We start from the raw sequence: 14,036 nt of genomic DNA, 5'->3' as shown, positions 1-14,036 counted from the left end.
GGGAAGGGCTGCTCCATCACTTCTCATGATGGGGATAAGCGAGAGTTAAGGAGGCTAAGGTGATGATGAGCGCAGCAGGCTGGTAGATGTTGGACAGACAGCGTGCCAGACTGTATTGCACAAAGTGTTACCTGAGTGAGGGGTGAAGTTTTAAAGAGGGCCGGAAGGGCCACGAGTCCCTGCAGCAAAGTGGGAGAAAAGATGGAAAAGTCACAGGTGAGCGGGCAAAGGTCACCTCAGGGGGTCAAAGACATAGTTGCTGGTGGAGATGACTTCCCCCATACACACCTCACCTCCTCAGTATGAAGGGTTAGGGCTATGTATGGCTTTAGAATATCTTGGCCTATACTGGTCTGATTTTGACCATTCTCTCTTAAATTTGTCACTTTATGATCCCACAGCTGTATGGAAGTGCAATCACTGATACCCATTTAACTGCTAACAGGAACACTAATTAACAGCATTAATGAAACCTCTTTGTAATAAAATATGATATCTTGGCATACATTAAAGATGTGATCATGGTCAGGCTGATTAGTACACTAACCCTCACAACGTTTCTCTCAAGTAAGGCCACATTACCCATAAATCCTTTTACCTTCTGTCACAAAAAGGATATTACTTGCCCCGCCCTCCCTGCCATGATTGTGCCTGTTGCTGCTTTCTCTTTCACTTTTCTTTGGATGAAGTGGCAGTATTTTGCTAACTGCTAAACACTAGTAGACATTCATTTCTTCCACCTATCATTCAGAGAAATGTTTAAGGCTTTGGCAGAGCGTCACTTGAGGCTCTCAGAGGCTGCCATGTCGTTATGGATGGTCCCACATGTGTACATTAATATGTTTCAAAAATTAAAGGAGTTGGTAAGGGTCATTGGTTAAGGGCTTTTTTATAGTCCTCCCATCATTCATATAGAGCTCAAGAATCAGAATCAATAAGCAGCACACAGACTTAATCTGTCAGTCCAAGGCTTCATGCTACTGTTAATTACAAAAGCTTTGGTGTTTCATTATCCAGCAGGGGGCAATGTTGCTTTAATCTCCCTCCACATTCTCTGGAAACACCTTCACTTTAGATAGCAGTTCTGTGGCTGCTTAGAGTATAACAGGGGAAACCTCAGCATAGATAGAGAAGAAATCATCCAATAAAAGCCTCACAATAGGAGATTAGAGTCTAGTCCACAGTCAGTGCTACAGTGGTCCATCTTCATAACAAAGTCTGCTGGACACACAGCACAGATTACTGTCCCAAGGGCACCCACCGAACAGCAGGGAACAGCTACAGATGCTCCAGTTTGCCCTTGGCTGTACTGTGTATGTTGAAATTGCCATGATATGATAAGACAATTGCCATATCCCCTGTGATGCGTTCAAGCCTTGTAAAAGAAAATCCAAGGTCAGCCTGAGGCATTAGTGGATCTGTAGCATTCTCTGTCACTCTGAATCCTTCTACCCTTGAAAGCTGAATGCAACACATAAAGAAACACTTATAAAAGCTGTAAGCTCCACTGCATTCAATGAAATAATAAATGATGGTGCTATGGCAACCCAAAGCAGCAGCTGCTGCTGCTGGAATGAATGCTAGTTAACCTGATACAGCAGAAAGAGGAGACAGGTGTGAAGTACTGATCTATGCCAGAATCTCAAGCAATCTCTGCAATTAGAAAGGGCCTATGTGGCTTCATTTTTGGTTTTTGTCTTCATGGATAAGATATGCAAGTTTTAAGAGTGGAAGGGAGATCAGGACATGACTGTGTGTGCTTACATTAGCAGGCTGCCAGGCGCAGACATGGACCTCTCCTCTCTCCTGCTCGGACACTCAAAGGGGTTGCTGAAGGAGCGCTTCCTCAGCATGGCTCTTACCAAGATCTGAAACATTCACAAACACAGAATGGGTCAAAATACACACAAAAGGTCCCCTTTTTGTTTTGAGCCTGTGGTTCTGCACAGAGAATACAGCAGTTGGATTTTAATAAGGTGCTGGATGATTTTGCACAGACACTGGTGAGGTAGGACTTAGTGACAGCTGATAGACGTGCAGACTGATGGCTTTGGATGGAAACGCTTGTTATGCTTATCATATATTGTTTTCACAGTCCCCTGCAGCTGAAGTAATACTGTTATATACATTGATACTAGTTTGTTATTGGTGAGACTAGCTATTTACACTGCAGGTATTTGAGGGAACACATCTAACACACAGGATATCTTGTGTCTGGTATATTTTAATGGCAAACAGCAGGAAGGGTCACACATGCAAATGTAAATATCCAGTAGTGGGGGCTTCTGTGCTTTAAACTTGTTCCAGCAGACAGGAATTTCATACTAACATTTTTTAATGCTAATATTTTTTTTTCTGCTAACAGGCTTCTATGCTTTTAACCTGTGCTGCCATTGATGGTTGAGGACCCACTCAGTTCTTTTATTACTACCTGCAAGAGCAAATCTTTGCTGGTCTTGGGTAGCTGCTGTTCTCACTGTCTAGATAAAGCCGACAGATATTTAGAACATGAGGCATGTAGTATAAAAGTGCCACACACAAATTCAACTCTATTATATAAGCTGACTGATTTCCTCCATGTTTTTTTTATTTATAAATACTATAAGCTAATGTGGTGAGCACAAAATACAGAATGAAAACATTTTGTAGTGCAGTCTGCATCTCTCACTGTTGTTGACTAGTGGATCTTGACCTATGCAACATGGTGGCCTCGCAGACATACAGTGGCGGCACACAGCAGCGGCCAATGAGGTATCTATGTTTCTATTTCTATTCAGGGAAGCTGTTCCTTAGCATTGTGTGTTATAGTTTTCATGAATAATACCTGCAACTACTACTGTTCTGTAGAAATGGGTTGAAATATTGGTCAGATACACACTATTCAAACTGGGACAGCGAAGAGGTTTTTTTTGTTTGTTTTTAGATTTCAGAGTTCAAGAGGAAACCTTGTCCTCCATAAAGGGGAACAAGGCTGCCTTCCGAAATGTAAAATCAATCTGTATGGCTGGAATTTGTCACAATTACGGTTAAAAGAAGAGTTGTTAAGGAGCAGCTTCTCTTAGGGCTTCACCTCTCCTGGAAATGAAAAGCTTAAATGTTTCAATTTGACACAAAAGTGCTTGTTAAATGAAGGGCGCTCAGGTTCCTTACCACTGCAGAGAGGCTAGGGACGAACTTGACCGAGTTCTGGATGTCCTCCTCTGTCACCTCCACCACAGAGCAGTGCTCCTCCTCCAGAGGCAAGGGGTCAGTGCCTCCCTGGGTCACCCACTGGTCCATCTAAAAACACACATACAGACAGACATGGCATGACATATGACAGTGTCATTACATGAAGACCTGTCTATAATCTACTGAATCTGTGATCCGCAGTCGGTAAGGTACAACCATTTGCAACATTATAAGAAGTCTGTTTAACTCTGTGTATTGTTTCATGTTTCAAATGCCCCAAACGGTGACTGCAGGTTTTATTCATGATTTAGCCCTTGTACTGCACAGCAGGCATATTTTACATTATTTCTGAGGATTTCCTAAAGCAAGGGATACTGTTTAGATTTATACTTTTCTACCAGCCAGGCGGACATCTGTTTTGATTAATAATGTTTTGCTCCATAAACCCATCTGCAAAAGTTGCTTAAGACAGACAATCCATCACAGTGATCAACCAGCCAGAGTTTATTTCTGTCAAAGCTACTTCACAGTGGCTCACATCGATTAAAAAGTATAAGACTGACGTTGTTATATTTTATTTTATTAATTTATTTATTATTTTTGTTTGTTATTGTCAGTCAGTCTCTCAATACTGACTTCTACCAGCCCTGTGTCAGCCCATTCATTCCTGCTTTTTCTAAAAAAAAAGGCTCAGTAATTTCTTAAAATAGCTAAATAGTGCTTTTGTTGGTAACCATTATGCAATGCAGATTTGGCGCTCTTGTTGGTTTTGGGTCTTTTAATTGAATTAGCTGACAAGAAACATATTGAGTATCTCCAACCTTTAAAATGCCATGGTGCATTTGTGTGCTAGGTGGAAGGCTTTGAAATCCAGGACTTCCAAGATGACTACAACATTTGAATGCTGTTTTTTTGGAAATTCTAACTCAAAACAATAATCAACCATTAACATTACAAATGATATTGCTGCTTCTTCAGAAAATTTCAATATGTATTTAATATCTCAGTCAATTATTCCCACAGCCCAGAAACACCCAAGAAGATCTGTTTCAAATTAGTGAGCATCAATTAGACATTAATGAAAAGAATGTATACAGGATGCTTAGATTGATGGGTAACCTCCCTAAAGCAACTTTCAAGTCTCTGGAAGTTTATATTTCAAAAATCAAAAGTATGTACATTTAATTGCATCTCATTAAATTGTTACATTTCAGCTTCTCAGTGTTTTTTTGTTATCTCTACTGACTTTAAAGGGTTTGTGTGTGAGCATGTGTGTGTGTGTGTGTGTGTGTGTTTGTGCACAAGGGTACACATGATGCCTGACAGCCTAATTATCTTTTGTTCAATAAACACAAACTGAGTCTCTGGTGAGAAAATGACTCACTGACACATGATTAGATTGTGTCATAGAAACACGGTGGGGAGTAGGGAATGACATGTGTCTATGGCTGGTCCAGGACTTCCCTGCCCCTCTACAGCTGACTCAGTTTTAGTGCAGTCCTCCATAGAGACAAACATGTTTCATCATGTCCTAAAGTTACACGGCATGTTAAATGCACTCTACTGTAATGTACTGCAGTGAGGTCAGACTCTTCTGAGCCAATCACAGGAGAGCACAGCACAGTCATGTTGTGTGAACATGACCAACTTTATGATCATGCTCAAGTTATCTGCATGTCATCCTAACCCCTGGTCTCGTTTGCCACCTGCTCTGTTCTCTGTGTTACCTTGATCTCAGGGATGGTGATCCTGGTGTCGGGGTTCTTGTCCAGCATCCGCAAGATCAGAGTCCGCAGCTCTTCACTGATCTTTGGTCTGCACGAAACACAAGATAATGATTTCGGGACATTTTTTGGAGTCTGGCTTGGTTGTACATGTGTTACATGATGAGAACATGGACACCAAAGTTGTACATGTCTATTATATTACTTATATATATATTATATCATATGAATGGCAGGCTCAGTGGTCACTGATTTCCTACAACAGTGTTTCCAAACCTTGTGACCACACAAAAATATGAATGTCTATTCTAAAGCCCTCATCACAGGTATGTTTCTGATCTGTGAGAACTTCAAAAACAGTGACTATGCTTTCTCTAATAGTTTCATTTCAATCTTTTTTAGAGGCCATAAGGTAAGCTATCCAGGATTTCACCAAGAAAAGAGCAAAGACATTTTCCTTCATTCATTCAGCACCTTCACATTTTCTGTGATTCATAAAGATTCCAAAGTGATAGATTTGGTAACAGGTATCAAATGAAAAGACTTCAGAGCTACAGAGGGCTCCTAAGGCTCATCAAGTCAGTTGATGTGACCAACAGAAGAAGCGGCTGCACTTTCCATATATTCATATTTATTTATGCACTGATCAGCCATAACATTATGACCATCTGGTGCCCTGGCAGTCGTAATGTTATGCAGCCCCATACGCAACAAACTGTGATGAACTGTGTGTTCTGACACCTTTTTCTGACACCACTTTTGATAGGTACTGACCACTGCAGACCGGGAACAACCCACAATAGCTGCAGTTTTGAAGATGCTCTGACCCAGTCGTCTAGCCATCACAATTTGCCCATTTTCCCTGCTTCTAACACATCAATTTGAGGACAAAATGCTCACTGGCTGCCTAATATATCCCACCCACTTCATGTACATTTTAACCACATCTATAGCACTATAAAATGCAATAATTATTACATTAACTTAGCTGTCAAAAAATAAAAATATTTTAATTCATAAATACATGAATTATTTTAGCTCAACCTCCTTGTTGACTGTTTTCAGACACAAGTAAAGCAAGGAGAAGGATATTTATCTCCTGTGCAGTTAGCTATTGTGTTAACTGGGAACTGGAAGAAAGTTACCAACGTCCCTAAACTTTATGTGGTTTCTGATGAAGAAAAAAACTGGCAACTGAACTGAAAACAATGCACAATGACTCCCAGCCAGGGCCGCTTGTGCCCCAGGGGGTAGTTCTGCAGTTGCTTTGGGGTACGTGGGAGGATTGTGGAGTAACTTGTGATTGAGAGTGTGTGAAAACCATACTGTCAATGGTGAAAACTAGTTAGCAAGATAGCAGAGAAGTTGTTAGCTAACAGTGATGGATAAAAACAGTTCAAATAGCTAAAAGGACTGGACAAACAGCTGAAATAGTTACATACAAGTTATGGATACATAGTATTAGGCTAAAAGTAGCCTAAAGTAAGGGATAAACACTTCAAATAGTTAGAGCCTAATGGATAAATAATATTAGGCTAAAGATGGCCTAATAGTTAGCTGAAAGTAATAGATAAATGGTGGAAATAGCTAAAATGAACAGATAAACATTTGAAATAGTTAGCTAAAAGTAATGGACTAACAGTTAGTTCGTTAGCTAAAAGTAATGTATAAATGGTTGTAGCTAAAATTTGAAATAGTAAGCTAAAAGTAATGGGTTGTGGAGTTCATTTGACAAAGGGTGGAATTTATAGGACATTTCTTTCCTATTGGCAATATCAATGATTCATTTCACTGGCTGATGAAATGAAATAAAACAATGTATCATAGGATTAGTATCTCAGTAAAATACGTTTATGTGAGTTCAGCCATTGATCATTATGACAGTGGCAACATTAAATGAACTACACCTAAAGCATAATGGGCCTATTAGAGCTGACAACAAGTCAGTCCAGTGTGGAGATGATTCCATTAGATGTGATTTTCCGTTCAGGAGGAGGATGATGTTTAATGAACAAGCTTTTCGCACAGTGATGTCTCTTGAGCCCACTGGGGTAAGACACTTATCATTAACAATATGACACCCTGTCCCGATACGTACTCCAACTGCCACTCTCAGCCCCTTCACATTTGCAGTGTTTATACTTCATCAGTGTGTTCCCTCACTCTATCACCACTGCCAGCCTCTTTCTGGCTTCCTAACTCTTGTTCTCTCTCTGTTTTTTCAGTGATATTCACTAAAGAAGACATCCATGTTTTTCTTTAACCTTTTATGCAAAGGAATAACAGTGGCTTTCGCTGTATGCGTCCTGTATGTGTGTGGGTGACATTTACTGTGCTGGCAAAGGCTGCTGTGCAAAGCTATTCATATTTTTGTAGGGGCAATTTGTAACTGAAAAAAAGAAGAGAACGTTTTTTGCGACTGGGATGCAGATGAGAAGATAGCAAACAGCGAAGGCGTTGACAACAGCTGTGGTCTGGAGGTGGCTGGAACATCAATGCTGTCTTTTTTAATAAAGTGGCTGAGAGTGAAGGACGCAGGAGATGTACTTACGTTTCTGGGAAATCCACAAGCTTGGTCCTTATCTTATTGTGCAAGGCCAATATGTACTCATCAATAAACGGGCACTGCAGGTGGAGCAGAGGAAAGACAGTGAAAAACACAAGGAAGGTACATTGAATTAATACAGTATCCCTAAAGTCACATAACAACAGCAGCAATCAGCTTCAAGCATGCATTCAAATAAATGATGCCACTAGACAACTGCCTTATCAAATATGAAAGATTGGTGTTAGATAGTGTTCCTACTGAAGTGCTACCGGCTGCTGTTAACAAGCATGGGAGTCAGTGAAACGAGCACTTATCCCAGCTTTAACTGTTACCTTTTGTGCACCAGATGTTGATAAGTGACTGGGAGACAGAAAATGTGCAGACTTACCTTCCCAAAGACAAAACAGTAGAGAGTAACTCCCATGGCCCACACGTCCAGCGCCTTTAAGAAAGTGCATGTAGTGACAATAAATGAAACATATAGACAGACAGACCGAAAAGCATGCATTTAGAGACATGCTGCAGTGATCCAAACACTTATTTGCATGAAGATAATCAGTGCAGACTGCCTACAGTGATTTATGGCACATTTTAATGTTATTTTTTGGGAGACCGTCAGATACCATGGCGATGGATGTGTGTGATCAGATAGAGGCACCGCAGCTATCCATCAGGCTCTTTGTCTTCCTCGCCGCCTCTCTCTCTCTCCCTGTATGAACAGGTCTCCTAGAAATCCATTTCTATTCCTTGATAGATATGAAATGATAAAACTTGCCCTCTGAACCTGTGTAATATACCTGAATGCCACAGGCATTTGTTATCAGACGCAGAGCGTGACTAACATGTTCTAACTGGGACTGACAGCTGAGGGGGTTTAAGTGACACTTGAGTGTCCGAGATTAAATATTTCACTGCTGATGTACACCAAAATCACAAATGTTGGTGCATAAGGGACACCAAGCTGTCTGAACAAATCCAAATCAGGAAGAATACAAGACTAATCAGAGACAGTGGAGCCAGTATGACTGCATATATTTCTTGAAAGCTTGAGGACACAGCAGGCAGAGGCACTTGAACGCCTCTTACATCCTTTCTATCTGCCCCTATTTTATGGATATACAAGGTCCTTCCTTGAGCAAATCCATCAGCCTGCCATAGCTGATAACCACTGGAGGAATGAACGTGACCTGTACCCATAATGTTGGATAAGCACAGGATGTCAGGGTTGAGACCTGGGGCAGGAATGGGAAGGTTCTTGGCTGTTAATTGTTTGTAAATGAGCAAGTAGGGTAGATTGACAGGCCTCATTAGATCTTGCATGCTGGAAGAATGATGGAGGAATTACGTCAATTGGTAAGGCAGGTGGTGATCAAAGCAATTGTTATTGAGAAGTGGCAGGTTATCCTGACAAACATGACTGATCATTGCTTGACGGTATACAGTATATTGATGTGAAACATTCCCACATCAGTACCAGGTATGTAAAACCAATAGGCTTATTGCATTTCTTGACTCTGGTCACGGTGCTCTTCTCGGCTGTATTTCTGGCTTCCTAGTTATTAGTACCAGCTAACACACAGGGGAATGACAGTTTGCTCCATGGATTAGCAGGCCGGCATAGGTCTGAAAACTCATCTTGGTTTAATGGTTTTCATTTTCAAGTCACGAGGGTAGGGTTAAGCCCAGATAAAGCACTTCACATTGGTGTATGAACAAAGAGTTAACTCACCTTTCCACTGAAGCTCTTTCGTGTGTCTGACAGGGTCTCTGGTGCCATAAATGCAGGAGTGCCAGCAGTGCTGGACAGCAAAGCATCATTGCCCTCAAACTGGTTGCTGACCCCAAAGTCTGCGATCTTCACGTGTCCATCGTCTCCCAGTAACAGGTTAGAAGGCTTGATGTCCCGGTGGACTATCTTCTGGTAGTGCACTGAGGTTAAGAACGAGGAAGTAAATAGTCAGATTTGTAGAACTATTGCGACCTCTAAGCTGACAGCATCCTGATGATTTTTTTATTCTTGGACCCTCCCCTGTAGTGGGGCTGGAAAACAACATCTTTACAAGTTGTACTTTTTGTTTCAGGAGAAGATTGCAGAGAGCATTTTTGTTTAAAAAAATGCACATGGAATAAATCATGACTATGGCAGTTAAATCATTGTCTGGATAATGGGAATGGTGTATAAATGTCAACTTAAGGTCATCTAAAACTGAAAGTGAAGTACATCTCTAAGCCATAACACTTAACAGCTGTCTGGAGCAAAGCCCTGGACACTTCACTGATTGGATAAGTGGTGCCTTCCTGTCTGAGGAGGTCCTATTAAAACATGAAGCACTTGACTTATTATAAGCCCTTGGCAATTAAACATCATGAGCACTGAGAAAAAAAACAAAAAACACACGACGTCAATGGCCTACAGAATGACTACTGATATCTATAATTTAGGGTGTAGAAGACATTCTATTTTATTCAGTTACTTACACTTGGACACAACTATCATGTTAGAGTTCATCAAGAGAAAATCAACAGTGACTACATTGGGGAGTTGTTATAGAGAATTCAATATTAAATAACTGAATGGTACAATTATCTGTGTGAATAAATTGTGTAAAATATAGAAATGAAACAATAATTTGTAATTTGTAATAAAGTAATAGTAATGTAAGTAATTTAAGAATTATTAAATGTTATTTCATTATTCTTATTTTTAGAATGAGTTTTATAGTTCTGAATTTTTATTTCTGTTTAGAAATGTTTATTTCCCAATGATGGTGGATATTCATACCACTTTTTATTTCATAATATCACAGTGGCATTGTCTCCGCCCCCTCATCTTTCAGCCAATCAAGTGCCCCCTGTCTGTTGCTAGCAAGCTCAACAATGCTACCATATTTAGCCATTTAGCTCCTGTTAGCTAGAGCAACAGCACCAAAGTCATTCTGAATCAAACGTTTAGCTCGTGCTGTAAATTAACACAATCTGCCACCACAGAAACTAACATCTCATTTTATATATTTAGCTTAACAAGACTGCACATGCTACCTCCCTAGCTGCCTAACTAGCTAGGAGGGGTGGCTTGCATTATTACTCAGCCGTGTTAATGGCAGCAGCTTCATCCAGAGTTATATCAGCCATGTTTCCCAGAGTTATATCAGTCACATTTGGTTTCTAAAAATGTCTGAAGACGCTCAACACTGTGCATTCTCTGTGGTCACTCAGGCCAACAGGACCTCGCTAACAGTGCTAACAATGACTCTTCACTTTGAAGCTAAAGTGGTAACTGGTGTACTGTGTTTCTTTGCAGCAGCAGCATCTACTTGGTTGACTTTTGAACACTTTAGGGTCCCATAGTTTTAGTCACCACAATTTTGGTTTGGCTCATAGTCAAGTAGTCCACGGTTGTATTTTTCAAGAGGGACAGCTATAAAAGCCAAGTGGTTAAAAAAAAATTACTTTTTAATCAGAAGAACCTGGTTCATCCACTCTGCTGAAGTGCCCTTGAGCAGGAAATGTAGCCGAGCCCAACTCTAACCTATGACTCAGGCGATGTAAGCACTCAAAAACATTAATGTAAAAGTGTATAGGGATTTAAAGTGGTGTAATTTTGTTGAACTGTTGAAATGTATAAACAGTATGTGGCTGAGTTTCTATAGCTTTATTTTCAAGATGGACCTCAAAGTTCAGACGGAGACGGCATTGATCCCTAATCATTAGGCTCATAGCCCAGGGAAATAGATCTGGTACAGCAAATGAGGACACAGTTTGAGAAAATCTGTTTCACTGAACAAAGGCTCGATACTGATCTGCAGCCAGACCCCAGGGGCATGGAAACAGAGGGTCAAGACACTTTGTTCTTTTATATAAAAAAGGAAAATGCTACCATATCTTCTTTTCCTTTTTTTCAAGAGTAGTGAGAGAGAATACTGTTGGAAAGACACAGTGGTCCAAATGTTTTAGCTTATACAGTATCATAATGGGGACGATAAAGACTGACATCTTTAGAAACAGAATATCTAATGCTTTCCTGGCCACTGGAAACACCCATAAAACTGCATGTGGCTCTTTAAGTGGGAGTGGGGTGACAGAGATTTAAAATGAGTAAAAATGTATGAATTAGTTTCACTGAAACGCTTCCCAGAAAGGTTTTTACAGACCCAAAGGCTAACCCTACGTGAGATACTTACGGTACTCTATGCCCAGGATGACGTCTCTGAAGTATAACCTCGCCTGCTCTTCTGACAGAGGGTTGTCTGTGGGCACTTCCATTACTGGACTGCAAATCCACAAAGGCAGGCAGAAGAACAAAGAGACACAAAGACGAGGCAGACAAATCCACAGATTGAGTGTACCAGTTGTTTCATTATTAGCACAGAGATGTAATTCCAAATGGGAAGACACTGAAACGTCTAAGCAGACATACACGTCCTGATCAAACATCACTGATACTCAAAAGCTGCGATAAAGACCGTCTTTGTATATAGATCCCAAACCCGACAGCACCAATTTCCATCATTGATCGATGTCTTTTCAGTAAAACTTATTTTTACTCCCATCCCCATGTAGAAGAAGTATGTTAACGTTTAATAAATGCTATTAAAAGATATTTGTATTTATAAGCAGATTTAACAAGTTTTTTACACTATCTTACAATATGAAACAATATAACTATTAATTTTTCAACATTTAAATGAAAATTAAAAATTACAGTATGCATAGAGAGAATGGCAGCCATAAAATATATATTTATATATTAGCTAATCACAGTTTCACAATGTTTTATATCAAATGTAATACTTATTTAAACATTTAAAAAACATTTTTAATCTACTGATGATTGATAACACAATCACATCACATATAATCAATTACAAGTATTGTATTAAGCATTCACTAACTGTTTATATATAATTTATGAACACTTCATAGGAGGACAACAAATATGCTTACAAATACACTACAGTGTTATATTGTGTGATTTAAGCAATTTATTGATTTTTAATATATTGCTTATAATTATGACAGAGAAGGGGTCTCCAAATTCAATTGTCACAACAAGGGTTAGGGTTATAGGTGGAATTACAATTTCAAGTCAAAACCCATTTCAGCTTATAGCAGTATTTATCAAAGCACTCCAGTAGCAATGCATAGCAAAAGCAGTCATAGTACTGGCACTAGTAGTACTGAAGTAAGAGGTGGTAGAGTTAGTTGTAATAGTACAGCAGCATTAGCAGCAGTAGCTGTAGCTCTACAAGCAGTTGTAGCAGTAGCACTTTGGATTCCATCCCATGTATAAAAATTGAATAAATAAATGGTTTATGAGTAGTAGAAGCCATATTGTATTAATCAGCCCATCTGTCTATCATCACATCGCATCCTCACTCTTTATCATCATGAAAAAGCTAACAGAGCATATCTTCCTATTAAAAGAAGAACATAACTTATTTATGCACATGTGAAACGATACCAGCTACTCCCTCCCACCTCCATTCGCTTATAATAACAAAAGGTCTCAGATCATTAGATCATCACAGAAGTAGGAAGGAACAGCTTGTGCATCAGGACGTGAAACACTTACACAACTGGCTGCCACCCGTAATAACTGTGAAAACCTAAGAACATTACGAATCCCTTTGAAGTCTGAGATGGAACAAACACCCTGCATTGTGTCAGCTTGGAGTAATGAAGGAGAACACTGCAGACACCGAAGCAGGAACCGAAGGATGGGGAGGTGAAGGTAGAGGAACAGAGGGGATGAGCCTTAAATTATTAAAAAAAAAAAGGACATGTTCTCTACTCACCCCTTACGCATCAGCTCAAACACTGTCAGAAGAAGGGAGGGAGAAGGAAATAAGTTCATGTTCAGACCAAGCAATTTATTCTTTCATTCATTCAGCTGGGGTTTGACCACTCCTGCCATTGAGACCCTGCATGGCATTATTCATTTACATGAGCATTGAATGAGCTGGATGTGCCACATTAAGAGCATAAAGAGTTTGACGTTTCACACTAACAGGCGTCCTAGCTGTGACCTGGCACTGCTGATGGAAGATTTCTGCATAATGTGTGAACCCTGAGGGGATGGGGAAGGAAGCAAGAGATGGTCTGAATAATGAATCAGTTATATGGACACTTGTTGGTGGCATATGTGCCGAGTGCCAAAGGCTGAGAGCGGGCAAAAATAGGGTGAAAGATTTGGACAAAGAAAATATGGTCTGCATACCCATGTGAAGGTTGTCCTCCGCTGGATCATCCAGCACCTGCAACATTAACATAATCATCATAAATGGAGAGTTTCCAGTGGAAATCTTCAGGGTCCTATGCGGTACAGGTACAGGTGAAGAATCTACCTCCCTCTGTAGAATTTATCTACAGAGGGAGGTAGTTCTCTTTTACGGAGTATGCCATGTTTCTACAGTAGCCCAGAACGGACAAACCAAACACTGGCTCTAGAGAGGGCCTTTTGCAAGTTATAAGGCCACCATAGTTCGTCCTACACACTTGGAAGGCTGGGCTGTATTCAGTTGGTTGCAATGTGCAATTGAACAGCTAGATGCCACTAAATCCTTTCCCTAAATCCCTAAAACTAGATTTTGGAC

The 14,036-nt window shown here is 40.2% G+C and overlaps 1 protein-coding gene across 2 annotated transcripts in view; it reads right to left on the bottom strand.

The window, feature by feature from the left end:
- Positions 1–14,036, bottom strand: part of camkk1a (calcium/calmodulin-dependent protein kinase kinase 1, alpha a) — a 60,156-nt gene that overhangs the window by 5,593 nt on the left and 40,527 nt on the right. Inside the window, exons 7-16 of one of the 2 annotated variants that reach the window (XM_051400327.1) lie at positions 13,661–13,697; positions 13,239–13,260; positions 11,625–11,713; positions 9,173–9,372; positions 7,832–7,885; positions 7,447–7,520; positions 4,899–4,986; positions 3,151–3,279; positions 1,765–1,868; positions 132–179 (exon numbers count right to left, since the gene is read on the bottom strand). In XM_051400327.1, coding sequence (XP_051256287.1) covers positions 132–179; positions 1,765–1,868; positions 3,151–3,279; positions 4,899–4,986; positions 7,447–7,520; positions 7,832–7,885; positions 9,173–9,372; positions 11,625–11,713; positions 13,239–13,260; positions 13,661–13,697 — 845 coding nt within the window. The remainder of the gene's footprint in view (positions 1–131; positions 180–1,764; positions 1,869–3,150; positions 3,280–4,898; positions 4,987–7,446; positions 7,521–7,831; positions 7,886–9,172; positions 9,373–11,624; positions 11,714–13,238; positions 13,261–13,660; positions 13,698–14,036) is intronic. The other variant, XM_051400328.1, reaches the window with a different exon arrangement.

This window comes from Dicentrarchus labrax, unplaced genomic scaffold (genome assembly GCF_905237075.1).
Source record: "Dicentrarchus labrax unplaced genomic scaffold, dlabrax2021, whole genome shotgun sequence".
Lineage (NCBI taxonomy): Eukaryota > Metazoa > Chordata > Actinopteri > Moronidae > Dicentrarchus > Dicentrarchus labrax.
Note: the sequence above shows the minus strand (reverse complement) of the source record. Positions and strands in the feature narration are given on the sequence as shown.